Source organism: Cornus florida, unplaced genomic scaffold (assembly GCF_030987335.1).
Source record: "Cornus florida cultivar Cherokee Brave unplaced genomic scaffold, ASM3098733v1 CherokeeBrave_3.0.0_Hap2_Chr04, whole genome shotgun sequence".
Lineage (NCBI taxonomy): Eukaryota > Viridiplantae > Streptophyta > Magnoliopsida > Cornales > Cornaceae > Cornus > Cornus florida.
In genome coordinates, this window is record NW_026775574.1 from 24,451,804 (window position 1) to 24,479,559 (window position 27,756).

Here is a 27,756-nt window from a genome sequence, read left to right on the forward strand (position 1 = left end):
CAAAGCGAATTAATATTTCATTTTTACATCATTTTAACTTCATTATCTTCCTCACATAAAACCTTAGCCACTATTGAAGAAAACCATTAACCTATGCTTAAAATCTTGGTTTTGATCTCCTTCCACTCACCTTTGACTAAAAAGCTTGGAACACAAAATACTTGCCTCACCTTCCTCTATATAACCTTTGAAGGAAATTGTAAAATTTCTTCGTTTGCTTTGGATTCAAGAAGAACAATCCTCTTGTGAGGTAAGGGGTGATTTAGGTTTATAATCTAAGTGTTTTGATTATTTTTACTACTTAATTTTTAAATTAGTAGGTTGTTGTACCTTGCATGAAATTAAGTTATGACATGATTTTTTTAAAGTCCATGACTTGATCTTTAACTTGTATTAGTATAAAGTCATTTGGAGTTATTTTAAAATCTAGATATTTAATGATTCAAAATTAATTAATTTCTATTTAATTGTTCCACTTACTTAATTAAGTTTTTGAGTTGATATATATGATTACCCACCTATAATTATTTGGAGTCATTTGAAGTTAATTTAAATTCTAGATAAATTAATTAGTTAGTTTAATTAATTTATATTCAAGTGTTACATTCATTTAAATTGACATTTGACTTGATATATGTATTGAGTATGGTATGTTCTTTGACATATATTAAATTGGGAGAATTTGAATAAGTATTGCAACTTTTATTTAATCTTTCACTTGTATGAAAATTTAATTCACATGGTTATAACTAGCATGGAATCAACTTGTAATATGATATTAAATTAGGTCTCGGTATGGTCTTTAACATAGATGAATTTGAGAATATTCGTAGTTATTTTAAAATCTAAAGAAGATTAATTAATTTTACTCTAAGTGTTCTAATCACTCAATTGGATTTTTGACTTGATATTATTGATGAGCTTGGCATGTTCTATCATATATATTAAATAGAGAATATTTGAATAAGTTTCGAAAACTTTATTTATTTATTTTCTTGGCATTAAGTTTAATTTACCTAGTTGTAACTAGTGTATAATTAGCTTGTAATATGATTTTAAAGTATGCCTTGATATATTCATTAACATATCTTGAATTGAGAATATTTGAATGAGCCTTGAATACTTTATTTAATTATTTTCTTATATGAAGTTTAATTCACCAAGTGATGCATAGTGTAGGACTAACTTGTATCATAAAATTAAAATACGCCTTGATATGACCTTTGACATATATGATTTGTAAAACATTTAGAATTGCTTTGTAATCTTGAGAAATTAATTACTTAAGTTAATTAATTTCCCTTTTATGCTTCCATTGAGGTATTTAGGCATTGATGTAGTATTCTTGCTTAATTTGTAGTTTGGAACTCGTTATATGATTACATGATAGTATTTCATGAGTTGAAGTTATGATTTAACTTGTAAGTATTCACATTTTATTTGTATGACATTAAATATGCCATTGTAGCTTTAAATGCTTAAGGCATGGCTTGTATGTATTCCATGACTTGGTTGTGCATAGTAATTGATTTTGGTGCATTGTGTATATGTGAAATACTTGTTGCACAACTTAATGATTTTTGGAAAGCTTGTATGGACATTGGAAATTGTTACGGCTAGGGTATGACTCTAGTACGGGGGATAAGAGTTCCCTCTATTTCATATAGTGCGCACCGGGTGGTACCCTGAGGGCTAGTAACCCAAAATAACCAATATAACGGTTTTATTCCGGGTTTAGTTGCCCACTAGGTATTACCTTGCAGGCTAGTAACCCGAACCACTTGCTTGGTCATTGAGACCTTATGTCCTTTGTCTTTTCACTAATTGTTGATTTCGCATTCAATTCCTAGTTGTAATCTTTGATTGCTTTTAACTTGTGCTAGGATGCATGATACTTCATTTCTTGCATTGTATACTTGGAATTGTATACTTGTATGCTTTGTATGTCAACATTACTTAGTATACTTAGAAATGTATACTTGAATATATATGTCATTCTTAAATTTCAATATTGTTTAATGTACTTAGTATGTACACTTGTATATTGATGTTTTACTTTCTAGATAACGTAGTATACTTGTATCTTGTATACTTGTCTTAAGTGCATTTCAATTTTGATTGTATACTTGCGTACGTATACTTGTATATTGAATGTCTTGTTGCGTGTACCGCATGCTCCTATGTTGTTTAAATTGCATGAATGATGTGGTTTATGCTAAGAATACTCTAGGTAGCTTAGGATCGATGCTCTCTGAGTCTCACCTTTGACATAGACGCTAGATGGCATGACCATATGAATGGATTTGTATCAACTTAACAAGTTTGTAAAACGCCAGGTCTTTGCATGCTCATCTCCTACAAGTAGCTTTATGTTACTCACCTATGTAGTAGAGACATTTTTTAGGTACAGGAATCAAGGTTTGAGATTCTCATTATGCTTGGATGATTTGTAAACTTGAATGTTTCAATTCTTGTAAAGGTTGGCTTGAAATACCACTGGTAGCCTTATATGTCAAAATGTGTATATTTGATCTAAACATATAATGTGTACATAAGTACACTCTTTTCAATATATTTGATATGTATGAGATGAGGCCATAGGCCAATGACATCTAATTTGTATTCTATGCATTTTCACTTTCAATGTTTATTATGAAAAAAATAGAAAAATGACAAGTCATTGCCTCACCATGTTTGCGTCGGGTGTACGAATTCCATTTTTATTCTTCCATAGGGTCTCATTAATCATGTATGAAGTGTGGCCAAGGGCCAAGCGGTAATTTGAAACCATTTTATAATTTTAAGTTTCAAATTTCCCTTTTTATGTGCATTTTCGCCTTTTTTGGCCGTCGGGGGGTCGGATTTTGTATCGGGTCTTCTCGGGAGCCGCAGACCATTCCTACGCACTTGAAATCATTTATTGTGCTTACTTGCATATTCGTTTCAGCCTAGAAATGCATTTAGGGTGAAATGCATACTTGGTGCAAAGTTGCATTTTTTTTAGAGTTTTTGCCCTTTTCTGATCTAGGGGCATTCTGGATATTTCACAGTGTTTTTTTCGTTTTCTTCCTCGGAGCTCGGTAGGAAACATGATTTTAGGGGGGGTTTCTTCTTTGTGTTTTTACAAAAACAAAAAAAATAAAAAATAAAAAATCATTTTGACGCAGAAAACAACTCGCAGATCTGGAAAATTTGGTGCGCGAACTAAGGGGTATTTCGGGTATTTTACTTGAAAAATAAAAACTTTTCTTGAAGTGGTCATGTAGAAAACATAATTTTTTTTTTTTGGGGGGGGGGGGGGGGGGGGGAGTTTCTTCATAACTTTTTTTCAAAAAAATGTCGTTTAAACCCTCAAAACTTTATTTGAATTCCAAAAATCTGTGCAGGCCCTGCATATACTTGAAACCCGAAAAGTCTAATTTTATGAAACTTTGGAGTTTCATATCTTCTTCTTCCGGATTCCAAATCAAGTGATTCTTGAGTCTAGATTTATTAATTTTTCCTTATTTATCTAATGGTATGCTTAGTTGCATCCAGTTTTGTTTGGAAATACCATTTTACCCCTGGTCAAGTTCCATCCCATTTTATAATCTTAGCTTCCGCATTTTATTCTTTTGAGTTTCGTGACTTCATGGAAGGTCACCATGGCGTCTTAGGGATGTCGTATATCCCTAGAGACATTATTTCTGTTTTCGCTTCCACATTCCGGATCCATTTCGGGTCATCTTACGGGTCATCGCAGGACACACTGACTTGAAAAACCAGGGTCGTCACATGTATTCATGGTGGGTACAACTGCAGTTAGTTGGCTTTCGCAAATACAGAGGATTGTAGCGCTATCTACTACAGAGGCAGAGTATGTGGCGATAAGAGAGGCCGGTAAGGAGATGATTTGGTTACAAGATTTGTTGACAGAGTTGGGATTTAAACAGGTGAAGAATGTTTTGCACAGAGATAGTCAGTGTGCAATTCATCTGCAAAGAATTCAGCATTTCATTCAAGGACCAAGCATATAGGACTTCGGTATCACTTCATCAGATCTTTGTTAGAAGATGGGGTGTTGACACTTGAGAAAATATTTGGCATCAAGAATTCGGCTGACATGTTGACCAAGACAGTGACCATAAAGAGAAACTGAAGTTGTGCACAACTTTAGTCGGTCTTCTTGCTTAAGGATAGAGAAGAGCATACCGACATTCATGGGACATGCATGAGAAGAAGATGGAATGGGTTTACAAGTGCTCCAGTCTCCAAGTGGGAGATTGTTGTGTTTTTTGTGGAGATAATGATTTCAATATTTTTTTGGCTATTGGCGAGTTGGAACCGATTCAGAGATTTGGTACTGGTTCCACTGAGTGATAGCCAAATCAAGGAAACATTGAGATCAACCACTGTCTAGTGGGAACCGGTAGCCACTTTTCTATACTGGTTCAAGAGTGGCAGAACGTTGTAGAAGTTTTTGGGCAACAAGTTGAACCGATTGGGACAAGTTGGGTTCCATTGTATGGAGCTATAAATATCAACCCTAATCAGTTTTTAGGGGATGTGAGAGTTATAAAGAAATCACACGTGTTGTATGATTAATTTGTGCCAATACAAGAAAGAGCAACAGAGAGATTGAGAGAAAATTCTCCATTGTAATTATACTCTTCTTCATCTTCATAGTGAATTTGTTCGATGTGTTCCATGGAGATTTGGGTGAACCATGTATATCTTGTATTCTTGTGTGTGATTTTTCTTTGTGATTGCTTGTGATTATTCCTCGAATAGTGTTGTTATTTGCGTTTCCGCCATAATAACTAATATCAAATCTGGTTGATTGTGCAGAGCAACTCCAACACTTTCATCCTTATAATGATTCATGTGTTAGTTTTGTAATTGACATTGCTTTTATGCAACATCAAAGTTTTTAATTTCTTCTATTTTTTTTTTTTTCATTGGACTTTCTTTTTCTAAATTATCTATAATGATATACAATAGATTTGGATTTATTTGGTTTTCGCTTTTATCATCTAAAGGTGCATGTTAAATAATCAATGATATCATTGCAACTTTTAATAATTTTCCTTGTTCTATTGAGGGATGTTTAGCAATTTTTTGTTTCTATCTATGATTTTTTTTCGCATTGTTGACGGCTTCTATTAATACTTGTTCTTATATTATGTTTATAATTTGTATATGGCTATATCTATTGGAACAATTGTAGTATTTGGTAAAATGTGTCTTATATCTTAATTTGTGTTTTTTTTAGGGCAAGTAAATGGCTCCATAAACAGTATGTCTTCTTCCCTTGAAACGTGAATATTTTCTTTTTTCTTTTTTCTTCTTTTCCTTTATCTATTGGTCTCACCTTGTATCAATCGGATGGTTGTAGATGAAAAATTACTAAATTTAGTATTCATGCTCTCTGGCTAGTGCACTCTTTAGTAATTTGTGTATCATTATAGATTTTAAAATCTATTTTAGCCTTTTTAGGCTTGTCATTTGTCTTTTTGCTTCCACTATGGTTTACACATTCATAGGGCTTGTCATTAGATATTGCTTTCATAAAAATTATAAGAATTAAATTTTTTATAAGGTAAAAGATAATTAAATAATAAACTAAAATAAAAGGGAAGGTTAAAACTAAAGAATTAATTAATGAAAGCTATCGATATCATTGGGAAAAAAAGAAAAAGTAAATTACTAAATTCCATGTGAATATCATTTCTCTAAACACTAAAAGTATTTCATCCGAAGGTTTTTTCAAAGTTTTATTATTTATTATAAAGGTCTCATTTATAAGTTTTCTAGCTAATTGTCCATCATTTTCATGTGATCTGTATGTAATTTGAAATATAGTAAGGCTTCATTTATTTTGAGGTAAAATATTTTTTTAAAAAAATATTTTTCTTTTTTAGGTAAAATATTCATTTATTTTTATTTTGTCGGTATTTGACTAAAGTTTATGTCAAGGTTAAAGTTGAGTCTATCGGGTGAGACATATAAAATAACTTGTTGAAAATTTATGAATAAATTATTTTTATTAAATTTTAATATATATATTTTTATAAATATTTTACGACAATCAAATATCATAAAATAAAAATTTATTTTTTAAAAAATATTTTACGTCCAAACAATACCAAAACTTTCAAAATTCATTCAGTCATGGCTGACCTTTAATACTGTTGACCCTACCCTCAAGCTTGTCCATTCTCTGATTAATATTTGCTTCCAAACGCCTAATCACTTTGACGAAATCACTATCAAGCTCATTGGTTCCGGTGGACTTGTATGCCGCAGTCGATGTTTGCACTTGCACTTGATCAATAGGAGCTTGTTGGGTTTGAGCTTGAGCATGATCACTAATGACAAATCCCAGTACGTTTTATTTTTATCACGTCAAAATTTAGTGAATATGTTACAAATAAGCATGATTACTTAAAAACCTAAAAACACTTTGGTGAATGAATGTAACCTAAATAATAAACGCATGCAACTAACTTTACTGATGATATATATACATGGAAAAAAAAAAATTCAAAATGACATGATGATTTCAATTTGCATACCAACTAGAAGCATCAATGTTAAATTAAACACAAAGGGCCAAAAATATGGAAAAATAAAGATAAGTTGATTCAAGTTTCAAGAGAAATATTTTGAGAAAAAAATATTTTGTTAGTTTAGAATAAGCCTTTCACTTTTATAAAATTTACTACGAATACTATCTGACTCCGCAAAAGAATGTCTCCAGCGAGTATATATATATTTTTTACATTTCCTTTTTTTTTTTTTTTTTTGTTGTTGTTTTAAGTTTACACTTAAACTTTCTAATTGATTTAATTACACTCGAAATTAATAAAATAGAATTATAAATTTTTAAAAAATTATAAAGTAAATTTTTTAAATTAAAATATTATTTAAATAATAAACTAAAACAAAAAGGACAGATAAAATTAAAGAGTTAACTAATAAGATCTACTAATATGTCTGGGAAAAAAAATAATTCTACCAATATCAAATAAAATTGCTTGATACAAGTTCTAATTTAACTAAAAACTTATAAATGAGGCTATCTGTAATAATAATAAAAAATTATGAATGAATAACTTTTAATATTTAGAGAAAAAAATTCGCTCGGACAATTTGGGAAGGGGCTTGAATTGGTAAAAAAAAAGAATCTACTTCAATCAACATGCCCTTAGGCACAACCAAACCATACATTTATATATTTTGTATCTATTGGCTTGAAAATGTTAATGCTAATATATTTGAAAATTGTTATATTGGAGTATATAACGTGTTGATTAATATTTTAGAATTAGTTTGACTGGTAGTAATTGTGTGAATGGATTGGAAAAGGGCGGATGTCGGGATGGGTTTGAGCCCACTCCAAAAAAAATATATATTTTTAACTATACTAATTTTAGTTTAGCCCAAAAAAATTATTATTAATAAAATTAATTCACTCAATCAGGTCCAAGTCAACTCAGTCACCGGACTAAAATAAAGGCCCAAGACAAATAACCCCATGGCCGGCCCTGACCCAAGGCCACAAAGGTAGTCATTTCGTTTTTAGGGCAAATCATTCCAGCCTCCCCCATCGCCTCCATCTCTATTCTGGTTCTCGACTCTGAATTTGCCCTCTCTCTCTATCACTGCAAACTACGAAATCTACAAGAATCAGAGGTTCAAAACCCATATATTTGAGTTTGTCTATCTGTCTACAAGAATCAAAAGTTCAAAACCCATATCGGCATATCATTTCAGATTGTTCAAAAAATCAAAACCCATACCTTTCAGTTTCCATCGCCCGCTGTTCCAGTTCGGGTTCGCCGTTCGCAAGCTTCATCCGCTGTCTCTCAACTCTCAAGCTTGCCCCCCTCTCTCTCTGCAACTGCTAACTTGTATGTATTGGTTTTGTTTTTATTTTTTTTTTCTAAATCAACTAATCAAGCTCTGTAATTCTTGTTTTGCAAACTAAAATTAGGTGTAATCTTGATTTTGTAAAGGTAAATTTGGCATCATAAATACATCAAGCCTCTCCTTCCCTTTCCTTTCCATTTCCTCCCAAAAATTACTGTTTATGCCTTGTGTTATCCTTCCCAAATTATCCCTTTCCTTCCAACCATTTATGATAAACACAAATTTGTAATCACCCTCCGTCACCTTTCCTTTCCATTCCTCCCTTTTCCATTGCACCAAACTGATCCTAACCCTAGCTGCGCGTAGATAGGTAACGTGCTCTTCCACGCGGGCGAAGACGAGTCTCCATCTCTCCCTCTCCCTCTCCCTCTCCCTCTCCCTCTGGCTCTCTATCTACGCCATATTTCCCGCGATCTCGCACCTCTCCATTTGGATGGCTGAACGAGAAGTGAATTCTGATGGTGGAGGTTAGTGGCGATTTATTGTTCTAGGTTTGAATTTATGATTATATATAATATGAATGTTCATGCATATACACACGAAATATCTTGTTCTATATATGTGTGTGTGTGTGTGTGTGTGTGAATGTACACATTTCACACACAAAATCTTTTCCTCTGACGTTGTTTACCTAATCGAGCGGAGCTCTGACATTCATGGGGAAGCTGGAGCCGAGCTCGGACATTTTTGTGAACCAACCCCTGCTACATGGCCAGTCAAGACTGACCGTTTGTCTTTGACTAGTAGGTGCGAAGTGTGTTACTGTCAATCAAGTGTAACACCAACCAGTCACGAGTGCATTCACTTGAGATTAAAGCAATTTACTATTTACTAGTCTCTCTTTAAATTTGACAACGCCCCTTTTCTATCTGTTGTATTTGTTCTTCTTTGCCCTTTTCATTAATGTTCTCGTTTGTGCTATCTAGCTTTCAAATATTTAATTCTTTGATCTTTATAATTTAGGTGCTACCAAATTTCCCAATTACAAGGGAAAAAAAAAAAAAAAATTCCCAACCACAAAAAGGTAGAAGTTGATTGGATTGGGCGGTGTTGGGAAAAAAAAAAAAAACAGGTACGATGCATTTTACATTTTTTGTTTGTTCTTGTCACATCTTAATAATTGTTTTTTTTTTTTTTCCAATGTTTTGGAAAAATTTTATTGTATAACTAAATTTGCCCCATCGCTGGCTTTATTGTTGTTTTTCATTGAATTATAGATCAATAATTGTACCATTCTAGAAAGTTATTCCAAATTCTTCTTACCGAATTTCTTGAAGGCTTTTTAGTGTTTTTTTTTTTGTCCTGTGAGATGCTCGAATTGCAAGCTACATTATCTGTTTAATTAACCAAATGTTAGAACACGATATTCATGATTATAAGCTTTTAGTCAATTATTATTATCTTTTCTTTGACATGAAAATTATTTCTTGCCTCCTTTATTAACACTAGGCCATTAGATCATGACCAAATTTGACTTATTTATTTATTTGTGCATACTTGTTAATCATTTCATTAACCACAAACCATATCTTACCTAAACTGTTCAATGGAAATTTTATAAATAAATTAATGAGCAGTGAGTTGTAAATCATAACTTCACAAATTTACTTCGTGCAAGCAAGATCTTTTATACACACACACACGTATTTTTATAGAAGGCCCCTTTGAAAATTCTGTATGCTTTTGACCTTCTTAATATTGATAGGGTTTCTTCACTTACCAAACCAATCAAATCTTATTCAACATTTCAAAATGATAGGTTTTTTAGTCACATAGTGACCATGTTTTATGTATGTGGCTTCGGGATAGTGCAGCTTTGGCCATTGACACCAAATCTCATTCAGCATTTCAAAATGATAGGTTTTTGAAGGTCTTATATATATATATATATATATATATGTTTGTAACTTTATACTTAGATATATTTTGATTTAGCCCACCCGATTGAGAAATCCTGGATCCGCCCTTGTTCGATGTTCAGGGAACAATAACAAGGACGAAGAAGGTTTGAAATTAACTGAAAATTCCAAGGGTAAAGATGACCCATCTCTAGCTTCAGTAGACCCCTCCCCAGTCCCCAGTCCCCAGTCCCAGTTGCAGAATTCATCCATTTTCTAGTTGTAGAAGTCGTCCCTTCTCCACCATCTGAAACTTCTACTAAAACTGAAGGAGAGAAAAACTCCTTAGATTCCAAGTCTGAAGGTGATAGAACCAAGTCAGACTAAAAGGCTAATTATGAAGATTTCCGGAAGGACAGAGGTATTAATTCTCTCCCCTGGTTTCACACATCAAGTTTCACCAAAGGGTTTTGGCAAAGCATTGAGGTTTTATTTTTTTTTCAATAAGTAATATGAATTTTTTTCTTGTTTTAATGTTCCACAGAAGATATGATGCTCAAGCTTACGGTCTGGTGCTGGTAGTGGGACTTGGTTCATTGGGTTTACAAATTGGAGTGTGGATGACATCTTATAATAGTGAAAAGGATCAGAATGCGAAAATGAATCTTCTGATGAAGGAGTCCCTTGAAAAACATGACACAATGATTGACATCTACAAGGAAATTGAGGTTTCTATTGTTAATCTATACTTTAGTGGAAATGTATGCTTAAATGAGTATTTGTTACTAACAGGCCTATGACCTAGCGGTATCAAGCCCCTACTTCCTAAAGGGAGGTCAGAGGTTCGAATCTCAGTGGAGGTATGTGTGTGTGAGTATATGTTAATTTTGATTCTTCTTTTCTTTTAAGCAATAGGAAGGAGGTCGTTGTTCCGTAGAATTTTTGGCTTAAGATATTGTTTGCTATCTCTATTTATTTATGATTGTTCAAAAATCTGGGCATTGACAGCTTATGTGAAACTAATGGTATGTATTTCTTTTGGCCTGAAATATATCTTGAACCATTTTATAAACCTTCTATTTATTTGTACCTTAAAGATTGTTTGCAAATATAGTGTAAAGGTTGTTTGTGTGAGACTGGCATGTCTTTCATTTGGCTTGAAAATTTATATTGATTATGGATATGAATGTTAGCAGCTTAATGTTAATGGCTTATGTGAGATTGATGCAAGCTTAATGGTAATTTTGCTTAATATTCATTCTTGATGTTATCGGGCAGTAGCAGTTTTTGGGGTGGTATTGAAAGGCTTCTTTTGGCCCTAAAAAACATTTATTTTCAGTGATGCGGATGGGGAAAAGAAGATAAGAGGGTAACAATGCTTAAAATGAACTTTACTTAAAAAATAAAAATGAAATAGGAAAAAATTCATATTGGGAATTTCCCACGAAAATTGGTGTGTGAGTTATTATGGAAAGCATAGGGTACACGTCTGCAAGATCCTATTCTACTAATACTGAAGTTGTGAAATTGATATTACACCTTGAAATAGCCATAAACCATGATTAACTCATTTTTTCACCTTGAAAATCTTTATCCTCCTGCCCTACCGAATTTAGTTCGATTGAATTTCCTATATCCTCTATGTTTTTATAAGATAGATGAGGGTTCGGAATCTCATTGTATGGGCGAGGGATTCAAGTTCTGATGCGGGATCTTATTGTGTGCTCGTGTTATGTCCCTCCCCCCCTCTCTTTCTGGCTGCTGTGTAAGAGGTAACCACAATTTCTGTTTAGGTTGCTGTTGTGGTAATTTTCTAATTGGTGTTAAATATATCTTAATACTGATTCTTGAAGTGTTTGGGCAGTAGCAGTTTTTCGGGTGGTACTGAAAGGCTTCTTTTGACCCCAAAAAGCATTTCTTTTAGTGATGTTGTGGGAAAAAGAAGATAAGATAGGAATAGTGCTTAAAATGTAACCTTGAAGACCTTTATCCTCCTACTCTACCGAATTTAGTTCGATTGAATTTCCCATATCCTGTGTCTTTGTAATATGGATAAGGGTTCAGAATGGGGATTCATGTTCCGATAGGGGATCTTTGGCCTTAGGTTATCGGCTAGAATAAAGGTGTCGGTCGGTATGGGGCTCTTGTTTCCACTCAAGCGAAGAACCAGCGCTCGTCTTTACATTTTGGTGTCTAATTTTTAAAAGATTGTGCACCTTAATTTTTAGATTTTACACCAATTTACTTGAATAGCAAGACAGTTTCATCTTGTTGTACACTTCTCATTATAACTCTTTTAGATGTTCTATTTTAGTTTTATTTCAATCAATTTCTCTTGGATTATATTTATATTTCTTTGGATTAATGAAAGTTTACAGAAATATATATATAATTATCTATATGCTTTTCCATCCATTGATATGGTTGATGTAAATTCTTTAATTTCGCTTTCCTTGTAATTCTTCATTTCTGTTTTCCTGTGTCTGGATGTGTGATATACAGTTTGAATCCAATCTTATATATTAATTAATATTTGTGCCATTTACAATGACCAAACTGATGTGATCATGTGATTGTTGCCAGAATTGGTTTCCATTATGTACAGAGATATTAATTAATCTCTTTATGGGTTTTTTTTTAGCACCTCTTTATGTTGAATTATTAATAGAAAGAGCACTCTTTACTCTTTACTCTCTCAGATAGCCTGCAAATGAAACTTCTCTGCAATTAGACATGTATCACGGATGCGACATGCTAAAATTTTAAAAAGTAAGACGGATGCGGTTTGGACACGGTTATATATAAATATGAGTTTTTATTTATATACATATGTTGAATAATAGTATTATAAAAATTAATTAATTTCTAATTTTTGTGTTTTTTTTTTTTTTTTTCCTAGACAAATAACCCTCATAATATTTTAGTTTTTCCTTTTGCTTTAAAATAATAATAATAATAATAATAATAATAATAATAATACAAGGATGTAGAAAATTTTCAAAGTGATATAAAAAGGAATATCAGAGGACTTTCTATCAACACTCTTATCCAACATTTAAATTATCAATTCTACCATGCTTCGGTTTTGAAGAAAGAGGTGTGTTTTTGGGTTCTTACAGGGGAGGGAGACACTCGCTATTCCCTCCTTATTGTCTTTAGAAAGATAGAGATTTGTGGTTGAGAATGGAGAGGCTTTGTTCCTTTTAATAGGTGAAATTTAGGATTATAACCATGATTCTTATTATTGTCAAACTTTGGTAGTAGCTCTGGTTATATAATTTTATCTTATTGATATTATTTTGGACACGTATTATTTATTGGAGTCGTCCAAAAATAAATTCAAATATTGTATTGTGATATTTTTGTGATATACTCTTTCTCTTATACATATATATATATATGTATATGTACTCTTTCTCTTATACATATATATAGAAAGATCGAAATGACATTAATAATCTTAAAAAAAAACCTGAGATGCACACTCCACTTATGATGTTTTACAAAAATGAGTATAATCGATTTGAAAATGTCACCATCAAACAAATTAATTGAGGCTATTGATGGATAAGGTCAAATTGATTATACCCATTTTTGTAAAACCAAAAATCAAAAGAAACTTTAAGAACCCAAATTTCTTAACAAGTTAGACATATATAAATATTACCCTTAACTTCTCTTATTCATAAATATACTTTAAAACTTCTTTTAATTTGAAAAGTTTGTGTTGATTATTATGTTAATTTTTTTTAATTTGAAAAGTTTTGGTTGATTATTCATAAGTTAAGAAAATTTCTTGTTTATATATAATGTCATTCCTTGAATTTGAGTGTGAGTCCATTGACCTAAAGACGATAATGCATTATTTAAACAAATATATTAAAAAAAAAAGTGATACGAAGGTCGCCTAGTGAAATTATATGCTCCTCGATGTGGATCAACAAAATTATTATAAACATTTTCAAATTATGTAAACAAAAGTTTATTCTAAGAGCTAACTGTACTTTTGAATTATACGAAGGGAATAAGGAGAAGTGGTCATCTCTGATAGCCTATATAGATAGGGAGGATGAATAAGTGGACACACACATACTAAAATAAAGGCCCAATCTGAATGAGTCCAGGGCCTCTGACCTAAGGTTACAAAGACGGTCGCCAAGGGCCTCAAAATTTATAGGCCCATGGAAGATGGGTCAACAAAGAACAAAGTATTTTTAGGGCAAATCATTTCAGCCTCCCCAATCGCCTCCGTCTCTATTCTCGTTCTCAACTCTGAACTTCCCCCCCTCCCTCCCTCTCTATCTCTCTCTATCTCTGCAACTGCAAACTACAAAATCTACAAGAATCAGAAGTTCAAAACCGATATATTTCAGTTTATCTATCTGCAAGAATCAAAAGTTCAAAACCTATTACCGGCATATCATTTGAGATTGTTCAAAAAATCAAAACCCATATCTTTCAGTTTCCATCTCCCGCTGTTCCAGTTCGGGTTCGCCGTTCGCAAGCTTCAGCGGCTGTCTCTCAACTCTCAAGCTTGCCCCCCTCTCTCTCTGCAACTGCTAACTTGTATGTATGGGTTTTCTCTCTCTGTAACTGCTAACTTGTATGTATGGGTTTTGTTTTAATTTTTTTTTTTTTTTCTAAATCAACTAATCAAGCTCTGTAATTCTTGTTTTGCAAACTTTGACAAGCAAAAGTACTTAATATAGGGTAAAGCTCTAAAGTTACTTCTTGAAAATTAAAATACTTCTGAATTGTTCAGAAATAAATTGGTAATTTTTTTATTAATGATCCAAATAGGATTTTCTATGACTTATTCAGTCAGTTGTCTAAAGATACATTGTTAGTTAACTAAAATTGAATTAAACAACAGTTCAGTTTGGTTGATATATTTTGATTTAGCCCACCCCATTGAGAAATCGTGGATGTTTTGTTTCACATAGAAATATAATCTGTGTAATGCACAAAGAATATATTCAATATTTCTGCCATATTTTTTTTTTCAAATTTTGGTTTTTGATTTATTATTATTATTTTTTTTGTTATTAGAATGCAGAATATCATGATATTGATTTGTTAATTTTGAAGATTATTCCTAAACTAATGCATTGTACTTTATTATTGGACTAATTTAACATAAGAGCTGTGTATAATATGTGTTAATCACACCTATCCGTAATTACACCTCTTTCTATGGATAGGCGTCCAACATTTTGACTGGAAGCATAATTGGGTTGGGTTGGGTTGGGTTGATACATGATACAGATAGTACTTAGATGGCGATGTTTTAATCGTTATGAGTGCAAAAGTGAAACCTCTTCCTCACAACTTGATTGTTTTCTTATTTTTAGGTTTAGCATTGGGCCTTAACATTTAGCAAGAACAAGGTTCAAGAAACATGCCTCCTCAATCATCAGGTAACAAACTCTTAACTTTTTCTAAATTTTAATTGGCATTTTTAGCTATTGCTTATGTTTTATATACTGATTTTTTGTTTGTTTTTTTTTTTTTTTTCGGTTTCTACATACATATATATAATATTGTTATGATGTGATTTTCGAACAATTTATTAATGGAAGATTAGGAAGTTTAGTTTTCAATTTTAGAATATATGTTTTACAAGTTTATTAACGCTTTTAAAACTTTTCATCTTTTGTCCTATTAATATAGGTCTCTTTTCTGAAAGAAGAGAGTTGATGGAAATGGGTGGAGTAGGCAAAAAGGTATGATTTTTTTGCCTAGCTAATTGAATTATATAAATCCCCTTACTGTTGTAGCAATGATTTTGGTTTTAAAATGACTAATTATGATAGGAAGCCTGTTTTCAGTTTATCTTAATCAAATGTATATCTATGCAAAAGGATTAAATGATTCTAGATGACGATTCAGATGAGGATGTTAATGTCAACGTTATGAGGATGTTGATGTCAACGTTGACTCTAGTGATGGCGGCTAATGATGTTGATAATATGTTGATATACTCAAATTAAGTCGAAGCACTTAGAATTAAATGAAATTTAGAGTTGAAGACATATTATTGAGCATAGTGTCTAATTCTTTTAGTTACAAGAATCTTTGGTCACTTCACACACGATTTTTCAGTTCCTGAAATTCTGAAACAATAGTGTGTAATATGATTCATCTACTTGGGCGCCCTTCTTTTTCATCTCTCTAAACCCTAATTTTATCTGTGAAAAATAAAAAGAAGACTCTATGTAATTTTAATTTAACTTTATCAGTTTGAGCATTGACAGAGCTTTTGAAATGTTGAAATTGAAACAACAGAGAGTCCACTAATAAGAATTACGCAACTTAGGACAAAATAAGCTCTCTAAGCGTCTTGACTAATATTGGCATGGGAGACTTCTATAGAAATGGACTTGTAGAGAGAAAGATATATGGTTGAGGGCACAAAAGTGTACGATAGCGATCAGGTTGTGAGCTTTTGGCTTGTTTCATGCATCGGATCTAGGAAGTGTACAACAATGCAATGGAAAGCTCTAGTGCACTCAAAGTTACATACAGAGACAATAGTTAATATTATATATTTATAACGTACTTTACTAATCTAATATGATACTACATATATCATACATATATACATATATATATGTTTGTAACTTTATACTTAGACTTAGATATATTTTGATTTAGTCCACCCCATTGAGAAATCCTGGATCCGCCCTTGGTTCGATGTTCAGGCCTACCTTTCTTTTCTGTCAGCTCGGCTCGGGGAACTATAATAAGGACAAAGAAGGTTTGAAATTAACTGAAAATTCAAGGGTAAAGATGACCCATCTCCAGCTTCAGTAGACCTCTCCCCAGTCCCAGTTGCAGAAGTCGTCCATTTTCCAGTTGTAGAAGTCGTCCCTTCTCCACCATCTGAAACTTCTACTAACTGAAGGAGATAAAAACTCCTCAGATTCCTAGTCTGAAGGCGAAAGAACCAAGTCAGACTATAAGGCTAATTATGAAGATTTCCGAAAGGACAGGGGTATTAATTCTCTCCCCTGGTTTCACACATCAAGTTTCACCAAAGGGTTTTGGCAAAGCATTGAGTTTTTTTTTTTTTCATAAGTAATGTGAATTTTTTTCTTGTTTTAATGTTCCACAGAAGATATGATGCTCAAGCTTATAGTCTGATTGCTGGTAGTGGGACTTGGTTCATTGGGTTTACAAATTGGAGTGTGGATGACATCTTATAATAGTGAAAAGGATCAGAATGCAAAAATGAATCTTCTGATGAAGGAGTCCCTTCAAAAACAGGACACGATGATTGACATCTACAAAGAAATTGAGGTTTCTATTGTTAATCTATACTTTAGTGGAAATGTATGCTTAAATGAGTATATGTTACCAACAGGCATGTAACTTAGCGGTATCAGGTCCCTAGTCAGAGGTTCGAACCTCAGTGGAGGCATATGTGTGTGGGTACCAACTAGGGAAAAGAAAAAAGAAAAAAAAAAGTGTATATGTTATTTTTTATTCTTCTTTTCTTTTAAGCAATAGGAAGGAGGTCGTTGTTCCGTAGAATTTTTGGCTTAAGGTATTGTTTGCTATCTCTATTTATTTATGATTGTTCAAAAATCTGGGCGTTGACAGCTTATGTGAAACTAATGGTATGTATTTCTTTTGGCCTGAAATATATCTTGAACCATTTTATAAACATTCTATTGATTTCTACCTTAAAGATTGCTTGCAAATATAGTTTAAAGGTTGTTTGTGTGAGACTAGCATGTCTTTCATTTGGCTTGAAAATTTATATTGATTATGGATATGAATGTTAGCAGCTTAATGTTAATGGCTTATGTGAGATAGATGCAAGCTTAATGGTAATTTTGCTTAATATTGATTCTTGATGTTATTGGGCAGTAGCAGTTTTTGGGGTGGTATTGAAAGGCTTCTTTTGGCCCTAAAAACATTTATTCTCAGTGATGCCGAGGGGAAAAAGAAATAAAGAAGGGGAGCAATGCTTAAAATGAACTTTACTTAAAAAAAAATAAAAATAAAAAAGGAAAAAATTCATATTGGGAATTTCCCACTAAAACTGGTGTGTGAGTTATTATGGAAAGCATAGGGTACAAGTCTGCAAGATCTATTCTACTAATACTGAAGTTGTGAAATTGATATTACACCTTGAAATAGCCATAAACCATGATTAACTCATTTTTTCACCTTGAAAATCTTTATCCTCCTGCCCCCACCGAATTTAGTTCGATTGAATTTCCTATATCCTCAATGTCTTTATAATTTAGTTTGACTGAATTTCCTATATCCTTTATGTTTTTATAAGATAGATGAGGGTTCGGAATCTTATTGTATGGGCGAGGGATTCAAGTTCTGATGGGGGATCTTATTGTGTGCTCGTGTTATGTCCCTCCCCCCTCTTTGTAGCTGCTGTGTAAGAGGTAACTACAATTTCTGTTTAGTTGCTGTTGTGGTAATTTTCGAATTGGTGTTAAATACATGCTAGCTTAATATTGATTCTTGATGTGATTGGGGCAGTAGCAGTTTTTCGGGTGGTACTGAAAGGCTTCTTTTGACCCCAAAAAACATTTCTTTTATAGTGATGGTGAGGGAAAAAGAAGATAAGAAGATAATTTTATCTTATTGATATTATTTTGGACACGTATTATTTATTGGACCGCCCAAAAATAAATTCAAATATTGTATTATGATATTTTTATGACACACTTTCTCTTGTACATATGTGTCCGGAAGATCGAAATGACATTAATAATCTTAGAAAAACCTGAGACATGAACACTCCATTTATGATGTTTTACAAAAATGGGTATAATCAATTTGCAAATGTCACCGTCAAACAAATTAATTGAGGCTATTGATGGATACAAGGCCAAACTGATTACACCCATTTTTGTAAAACCAAAAATCAAAAGAAACTTTAAGAACCCAAATTTCTTAATAAGTTAGACATATATAAATATTACCCTTAACTTCTCTTATTCATAAATATACTTTAAAACTTCTTTTAATTTGAAAAGTTTGTGTTGATTATTCGTAGGTTAAGAAAATTTCGTGTATATATATATATATATATAATGTCATTCCTTGAATTTGAGTGACTCCATTGACCTAAAGATGAGAATGCATTATATATATATATATATATATATATATATATATATATAAGTGATACAAAGGTCTCCTGGTGAAATTATATGTTCCTCGATGTGGATCAACAAAATTATTATAAAACATTTTCAAAATTATGAACACAAAAGCTTATTCTAAGAGCTAGGTAGGGAGGATAAATAAATGGACACACACACACACACACACACATATTATGGAGAGCACTTGTGACTAAAATTGGATATATTCTGGAAACATTACAAACTTACATATATACATAGAGAGAGGAAACTGGATACATAGAGAACACTTGTGAAAAAAGAATAGAGAACACTTGTGACTGAAATGGATATATTCTGGAACCATTTACAAACTTACATGTAGAGAAAAAAGAATACTATATTAAGACCATTGCATGGGTCACAAACCTTCATTGAAGGATGTGCTTCTCTGGAACCTCAAAACTGGCACTCACTCATCTTCTCATTTTTTTTCCATGACCTCTCGTATATTGTCAAGAAACCATGAAATTAAATAAAAAATTATGAAAAAAGAAATATATTCATCATGACTCATGAGGCAGCTGTTGTTTCAGCCAACCACTTCCATACTCTCACTTTACCCGCTCCATCTCCGGTAAAAAACAAACCCCCAGGGCCTATCTGTATGGATCGGACCTCCTGTTTCGCGAATATCTTGCCTCTCTTGGAAAACCTGCATCAAGTAAAAGAAATCTTCATTTAGAATGATGTAGAATGAACCGCATGAAAGCATTTGAAGGGAAAAAGAAGAAATATCCGTGGAATTCCTACTAAGAAGATAAAATAATGATGACAAGTGTTGATGGCGTAAAAGCTTTTTGAAGGAAAAAGAAAAAGGAATACTGTAAAATAATGAATAAAAGTAAGAACTTACGATGGCAAATCATATACATGGACGGAGTTATTGTTGCAAGAGCATAGCAAGACCGGCTTGGCTTCTGAATCATGCGTCCCACAGAGAGTGAGCACGCCCTGTAGCAGGCAGGTGGAACCATTAAAATGCAGTTTTTTTATTTCTAAGAACAGATATAAAGAAAATTAAACTAAACACGAGAAACTGCAAAATATTGGTACAAGGTCTTGACAGAACATAGCAGTCGCAATATGTTGTTAGCAACCTCCATTCGTATGGGACAAAGGCAAGGATGTGATGACGACGACTATGTTAGCAACCAATTACATTTAAGGTGGTGGATTTCTGACTCAAAAGACTCTTCCCACCACGTGAAAACTCTACTCTGATACGTGATGAGTTATATTCAAAAATAGCGTCACAGCACAAATAGCAATGCCCCTGTCAATCCTACCCCATAAGAGTATTACCATTGAGTCTGCAAATGGTTCAAACAGAAACAGATGAAGTACCAACAACCTTTTCCTACCACTACAGGGTGGTATGAGCAACGCATATGACACGCCTACTTTCCCAAAGAACTGGGTTCCTTAATGCGACTTGGACCTAATTACTCAAACTCAAATGCTGGCATTTAAAGAGTAAGGTTCTTCCACTGGTCCACCTAGTAAGGTAATTTAGCGGGATTCAGACTGGTTAGTTGATACATCTATCAATCTGTAAAAAAATACAGAGACTTCCCCTTCAATTTTAATCAGGTCTCGAAGCTAAACAAAATGAGACTATACGCAAGAGCACATAGGCCCCATGCAATGATTATTTATTTCCCAGCACATTAGTAGGAAACCAGCTTCAAGATTGATAACTTTCACTTCCAAACCAAAAGCAGTCTCCACCAGCTATAATCACAAGAGATCATTAACCAGAACAAAGATCTAACTCTACATATCACCGATCCTTCTCTATCTTTTGAGAACAAAATAGCCAAACTTTAACATGTGTGCATCAAGTTAAACATAACCCCTTAATACAACAGCACAACAGCACCCGTAAACAATACAATGTTAAATAGACTCAACATTACTATTAAATTTTTTTTTAACATGCTTGCACCAGTGACTTTAGATGAATCATCCAAAATTGTGCAAGGGCCAAAAACAAATCATCAAGAAGTAGCCTACGATTTCCCAACCTCAGAGATGATCTCTGCTTTTGCTTGATTAATGCACCTAATGGGCCCTTGATAATCAATTCATGTAACAATATTTTAACTTACAAATATTAGTTTAAAAATAATTTTAACACCATTTGGAGTAGAATTTAGTATACCACAATATAAAGGATCTGGCATTTAGACCAGAAAACTGCTTGCGCAATGGAATTTCTAATATTTTTACAAACCTATAACACAATCTTGGCCCTGGCCCTTGCCCTTTCCTAAGCAACCCAAAATGTGTAAATACCTGATCAAAGCACACAACGCGAGTGTAAATAAAAGATGTGTCTGACATGCCTATTGCATATGTCCATCCTTTATAATATTATATCCTCTGTTACATGGACTCTTCAAAAGTAGTGAAGTACCCGTGTTGGACATGTATCCCTCAGACATGGGTATGGGATATGTGTCCGACACTTTTGATTGGACATGTACTTAAAAAGTATATTCAATCATTCAATTATATTATATTATTACTTTAAAATAAGTTAAATGCCTATATTGAACATTATATTAGATAAAAACATTAGTTTACTCTAGAAAATCAAATCAAATAATTAATAAAATGAATATTTAGCCGTGTCCGTGTGTCATTTTGCTTGGAGATTTGACACGTCTGACGCACTGATACATACCCGTATCCGACATCCGTACCCGAGTCTATGTAACATAGATTATTTAAGAAAATGATGGTGAAATTCCTTGTGCACTAAAGGCTCCCTCAGATACTATCACCCTGCTCTGCTGCAAAATGAATGAATTTCACGACAAAGATGCATATGTTATATAACATAACACTTCTTCCTTACTATACGGATGAAAATTTAACTACTTTGACAACAAAGCCGTTTCCCAATGTCCAAATGTTATAAAACCCCCTAAACTATACATGCTAAAAATTGGACATTGGGAAACGGCTAAGTTCTCGAAGTAGTTAAATTTTCATCTGTACAGAAAGGAAGAAATGTTATGTTATATGAGGAAAACAGCCTAAACAGGTCCTTGCTGCTGGTTTATCCGACGAAAAGAGAGTATCCAAGGAGAAGAGGTACTTGCTAGTATATGCCAGCACAAGGTTAGCTGAGGAGAATATGACATTGCAATGAGGAACCATTGGAGATTACTGGAGATAACTATCTGTAAAAAAGCTTTGTGAGCTGCTCATGGATCGTGAAAACCCTTCACTTTTTTACAACCCCAGAGCCAATTACAAGCTTTTGAAGAGGTTATTTAGTTAATGTTATTAGTCACCATAAACTGAATACAAACAAGTCACGAAATTGTCAAAAGATAGGGCAAGAGAGCTCAGGAGGACTAGAAAGTTGCCACACAAGCAAACAAGCTTACGAATACTAAATTACTATCAAGGGGCCCTTGAGGATACTCCCCTTATACTATACCTTCACCAATACCTAGGGTTGAAGCATATGTAAAAATTAGAAGTAGCTTGGTATTGCATAAGCTGCAACATCAGACGCAAGGTAAGGACAAATTTACCTTCTTGAATGCCACATGTAGTTTGGAAGTCAGGAACCCACAATAGTCCATCTTAAAATTTCTATGTTTTACTGTTTTAGTGAGGCAAGCACTTGCACACCTAGGTGAAATGTACAATTTTACAGAACTAACCATCCCCTGAATGAGGGATAAAGTAACCCTCATTTATCAAAGTTAAGACATTTACAATCAATTCAGATAAGACATTCTGAAAATATTAGAACACTTGTAAACTGTTTCAAAGTGGATCTTTATTAAGATATCCAAAAAAGGAAAGACAGACCAGTCTTCCTTTTTTGATAAGTAACACAGACCAATCTTTCAGGACAGGAGTTTATTACAAAAAGTAAAAAGAGCAGTAAAAATTCGCTAATCCTTGAAAGTTGAAACAAACCAGTCAACAAAGGCTCGGGAACATGTCTCTTTAAGTTAAATTGTTAATAAACAACTTTTTTTGTATTTTTTTTATTATTATTATAGTGATATCTGACTCCCTAAGATCAACATATAACCACCTATCCAAATACACCTGGTGAAGTGAAGGTCAAGCTTCACCAGGCTCAAAACCCAATCTCTGAGAGGGAGGAAGGGATTTTGCTTTATAGGTTGAGTAGTGAATCCGGGTAAATGCAAGAATATGTGGCCCCAAATAACACTCAGGTCGAGATTTAAAACTAGCAAAATCATTCTTTTAAAGCATATTTTTGCAATTTCGGGCAAGAAACCCTAAAACCACGAGCTATTGGGCTCCAAAGCCAAACCTGAGAAGAAGGCAACAAAATTATTTGAATTAAAAGTTCTCTCTTCCAAAAATCTCAAGGAAACTTTACAACCTCATGTATAAGTCTATAAGATACTAAGGAGGAACCCCATAGTGAAGCACTTCAAGTAACCTACGACCAGTCAACAAGTAGCTAACAAGCAGCCACATCAATGACGAAAAGTCATAAAAGAATATATTCTATCCTAAATCTAATTTAACAAAGAACTAAAGTACTCCTAAAATTTAATATATCGTAAAATACATCGTAAGCTAAAACACATCAGGCCATTAAAAACACTTTTTCTTCAAGACTCAATGAACCATCATCTATTGCACCCAAAATACTTCCTTGATCTTATACATTGGATTTCATTACCAGGAACTAATGACATCTTCAGCTTCCTCAAGTTACCACTAACTTATGCAAAGATTTCTAGCAAAAAATACGAACTCTTCTTAATTGAATATTGTCATCAATGTTAGAAGTCTCACATATCATCATCATCCTTGACTTATTCCCATATGAATGTGGTCAGCCAGAAGTCTCACATATAAAGGGATGAAATGCAAGCTAAGGACTTTTCAGATTAAGTGGGCATGTTAATGTATTAAAATGAAACACATACAAGTGCATATGTAAAATTAGGAGATATTTTACGTAGAAACTTACATATTCCTCGTTATGGGTGTATGTAACTTCCAACTTTCCACTCTGAGCAGTAAACCACACCTGGAAGCAGGATAAGTAAACAGGACATTGGAATGAATAACTTGAGTGGTGGGTGCAAGGACAATATTAGTAACAAAAAAAAAAAAACACCAACCTTTATTGTTTTGTCCAATGAACATGATAGAAGAAACTGATCCCAGCATAGAACAGACATTACAACTGAAGTATGCTCAGTCAAAGTCTGGATGCATTGCAAAGTTTCAAGGCTCCATACCTGGAAGCAGGATAAGCAGATACACAAAAGGTAATAAATTAAAAACCTCAAGCAATGATTATGGAAGCGAAAGTAATTTGAAAATTCTTGCCAAGAAATCATAGATAATCACAGCAGTATCCCACCACAGCCAACTTACTCTTATAGAATGATCCATTGAACCGGAGTATAGCCTATTAGCACCAACAACTAGTGTCACAACAGCAAGAGTGTGACCCTTGAGGGATGCAGCTGGTTCGAAGCAGTGGGCAGCAGCATTAAATTTCCACACCAATATGGTCCCATCCTGCATCAGAAGTTTACATCTTTCAAGAAAAGAAAAAGAAAAAGATGCCAATATCGAAGAGAGAGGGAACGAAAACTAAATATAAATATGCAAGGCATTTTATTTAGTAGGACTCAAGTTGCACAAAGCCATGGCCATAGCTATAACTCCACCAAAAGCTAAGGGAATTCCAGATCACCATGATATTAAAGTCTAAAGCCCTAACCAACCAAAATATGGCACAGTGAGTACCTATTGAACATTTTCTATGACAACTCATCCATGTTAAAATGCTAAATTGCATAAGTTACAAGGAGAAGCTCCTTAGGAACAGTGTGACAGCCACTGCAGAAATATTCTTACATGGTAATTAAGAAAAATAACAATAATAATAAAAGTAAATAAATACAGTTAACAAGAGAAGAACTGCATAATTCATAACCAAAAGCTTACCTGTGAACCTGCAAAGAGCATATCATTGCCCACAGCCAGGGTATAGACTTGTCCAACAGGTCCATTAAGACTCAAATCAGTGGCGGTTTGCGTATTCCATGCCTGCAATATCACCATAACAAGTCCAACGAACAGTTTGCATCATACTCATACAACTAAGAAACCTAGAAAGAACCAATAACAATGAAATACTTAACTAAAATAAGACATAAAAGGATGGAAATTAAGAATCACCCCTTACCTTGACAACATTTGGTAGACCCACAAATATCCATGGCCCTTCACTGAGCATGCAGCCTATTTCACTGCCCAAATTAATCACGCTAGTACACTGCATAAAACATAAACAACAACAATACATGAATAAATTCCAGCACCCTCCATTCAGTAGCTGAGAAAAATAAAATAAAATACAATCCATATCAGAGGTGGAATGTTGCTTTGATTTCTCAATTCATTTTGGTTTCAAAAGCTTCTTTGGGCCTGCTTGGTTAATCACTCAGAAAACTGTTCTCAAAATCTCAAAAAACTGAAAACTGTTTTCAGAGAACTATATGATTACAGATCTTTTTCTAACTAAGGACCTGCTTGGTTTGTCACTCAGAAAATACTTCTCAAGAACTCAGAAAATAGAAAACTGTTTTCAGAGAATTATAAATGATAGTTCTATGAAAACAGACCATCTTTTAATTGAGTTTTCAGACACAGGTTCTCAGAAACTGTCAATCAAGCAGGTTTTTTTTACAGTTTTCTGATTTTCAGTTATCAAAAAACAAAAAACTGTTCAAACTGAACCAAGCAGGCCCTAAGTTTTCAGAAAAAGATCCTCAGAAATTGTCAACCAAACAGGTTTTGTACAGTTTTCTGATTTTCAGTTCTCAGTTCTCACTTTTTCCTTTTTTTAATCTTTTGATTCGAATAACATGTCATGATAGTGCATCTAAACAGTCCTAAACAAATTAGCAATGTTAGTAGAATACACAGTGGGGGTTCTGACACCATAAATCCCAATAAAAAAAATCTAAATTTGAAACTTTTTTCTCCTTTCCATCTCCAATGTATTCTCAGAATCAAAGAGCATCAAATTATTAAAGAAGAAAAGGAAAACTAATTTAATGAATAACCACAAAAAATGAAGAAAATACCAACCTGCCCAGACTGGCAATCCCAAACCCTCACAGTTTCATCCTTACTCCCTGTATAAAGCTTATCAGACCCAGATGGCAAAGCAATCCCGCTAACTACCTGTTTACCAAAAAACGAAGAAAAATAAAAACAGTTAATTAACTCAAGTATCCCTCAAATACAAAGACCATAGAAACCAAATATAGAAAAATCATGTACCTTTAGAAAAACTGAACAACCAAATACTGTAAAATCATTTATCTATCTTTAGAAACATTGAACCATCAAGAACATTAATTAAACAATGACCCAATAGTTCAACCAACACAATGCCAAGAAAGGGATCAACTTAAACAAAAATAAAAGAACTGGATTGACATATATGTGTAATGCGAGTGTGTAATTATCACTACCTTCTGGTGTCCTTCAAGCTGTGTCAACAACGAAAGACAATCTCCTGTGGACCAAGGATGCAAAAACCTGCACTTATCCCCATAATTACAACTCCCCTGCACCCAATAACTACACAATTTTTCTGTTTTCTTCACAACTCTGTCCCCTCCTGCTCGCCCCCAAGTCGAAGAACTGCTGAAATTAGGGTTCCTTCGGCTTGTCAAATGCTGGTCATCCGCGAACCCATGAGGCGGCTTCGACTTGGCCGCGTCGCCGCCAATAGACTGCGGTGGCGGTAATTCTCTGTGCAAGTAAGGACATGAGAATCTATTGCAATTGCCTGCCCTCCAATAGAAACAGACCTTTTGATGACCGAGACGTTGGTATACCCGCTTGTTTCCTTCAACATCCATAGTCGATTCTTGGGTTCTTGGATTGAGGGAGTGGTAAGGAGAGTCCAAACCAGTTTGTGTCAGTGATTGAAACGGTCGGTGCTCTGATATGATCATTACAGGAAGTAATTTGAATCAACGGCTTATTAAGGTCTAAGAAGCTCGAGATTGGAGAGTTGGATCTGTAACGCTTCAATAAGGCGATTTAGAGAGAGAAAGAGCCAAAGAGGGCTATACATACATACATACATATATATATATGAGAGGGAGAGGGAGAGGGAGAGACAGTCGGTGAGTGAAGTTGGCCAGTAATTTGTTGCGAGGTTTTTATTGAAGAACGGAATCAGAAACTCACATTTTTGCTGCAATGGCTTACGGAGAAATCGTATGCTTTACGCGTACCCTCGTTTCTGACCGTTTTTATTACAGAAAGCGTAAAGCTGTTCTTGATCAGTATATACTTTTTGAAACCCATTATATACGTATTTAGAAAGCGTACGTTTTACGCGTAAACGGTACTTGATAAGTATATATACTTTTTGGAAATATATACGTATTTATGTTCATTTTTAGATTTTTTTTTATTAGAAAACACAGCTGTGAAAGAAAAGAAAACACAGAATAAAAAAAAGAGGTTTTTATTTTTTTATTTTTTAAGAATATTTGGTAAAACAAATTACAACAATAAAAAATTCATTCTCTTACAAAATTAATTTTCACTGTTCTGTTTTTGAGAAAAATATATTTTTGAGAACTGTGAACAAAATATTTCCAACTGTTTATTGCTTTTAAAATCCATAAAAGCTATTATTACACTGTAAAAACTCAAAACTGATAATGATTAGCCGATGATAATTAGTCATCAAAAATAATTTTCATCACTAAATCACTATCACCCCCTTATGTTATATTTACCATAACTATTCTTTATACTATAACTTCTTTTTTCTTTTCTATTTTTAACTT

General features: G+C 33.5%; 1 protein-coding gene and 2 long non-coding RNA genes across 8 annotated transcripts; 2 read left to right on the top strand and 1 right to left on the bottom strand.

Moving 5' to 3' along the window:
• The first annotated feature begins 7,510 nt into the window (after positions 1–7,510).
• Positions 7,511–10,845, top strand: LOC132303008 (uncharacterized). Of its 3 annotated transcripts, XR_009481039.1 has the most exons (4): positions 7,511–8,378; positions 8,875–8,983; positions 9,893–10,170; positions 10,294–10,845. It is a non-coding gene; the product is annotated as an uncharacterized LOC132303008 (long non-coding RNA). The 3 variants fall into 3 exon arrangements; XR_009481038.1 differs by having other exon boundaries at positions 7,513–8,983; XR_009481040.1 differs by lacking the exon at positions 8,875–8,983 and having other exon boundaries at positions 7,513–8,378.
• A 3,144-nt stretch (positions 10,846–13,989) lies between these two features.
• Positions 13,990–17,477, top strand: LOC132303010 (uncharacterized). Of its 4 annotated transcripts, none has more exons than XR_009481045.1 (5): positions 13,990–14,319; positions 15,101–15,166; positions 15,420–15,472; positions 16,473–16,743; positions 16,864–17,477. It is a non-coding gene; the product is annotated as an uncharacterized LOC132303010 (long non-coding RNA). The 4 variants fall into 4 exon arrangements; XR_009481043.1 differs by having other exon boundaries at positions 13,993–14,315; positions 16,451–16,743; XR_009481042.1 differs by having other exon boundaries at positions 13,995–14,315.
• Positions 17,478–19,070: 1,593 nt separating this feature from the next.
• Positions 19,071–27,219, bottom strand: LOC132303011 (zinc finger CCCH domain-containing protein 48-like). The gene is made up of 9 exons (XM_059800024.1): positions 26,419–27,219; positions 26,030–26,125; positions 25,122–25,211; positions 24,881–24,982; positions 24,302–24,448; positions 24,043–24,162; positions 23,889–23,948; positions 19,761–19,858; positions 19,071–19,559 (listed from the first exon to the last, which is right to left on the bottom strand). The coding sequence occupies exons 1-9, from the start codon at positions 26,905–26,907 to the stop codon at positions 19,418–19,420; spliced, it is 1,344 nt and encodes a 447-aa protein (XP_059656007.1). The 5' UTR covers positions 26,908–27,219; the 3' UTR covers positions 19,071–19,417.
• Between the last annotated feature and the right edge of the window lie 537 nt (positions 27,220–27,756).

Bases quoted from the DNA above. Each gene is read 5' to 3' on its own strand.
- LOC132303011 (XM_059800024.1), bottom strand. From the start codon at position 26,907: ATGATCATATCAGAGCACCGACCGTTTCAATCACTGACACAAACTGGT. The intron at 24,983-25,121 runs GTAAGGGGTGAT...GTGATATTGCAG, and splicing joins GTCTACCAAATGTTGTCAAG to GCATGGAATACGCAAACCGC. The intron at 24,449-24,880 runs GTAAGCTTTTGG...CTTCTGATGCAG, and splicing joins TGCTCTTTGCAGGTTCACAG to GATGGGACCATATTGGTGTG.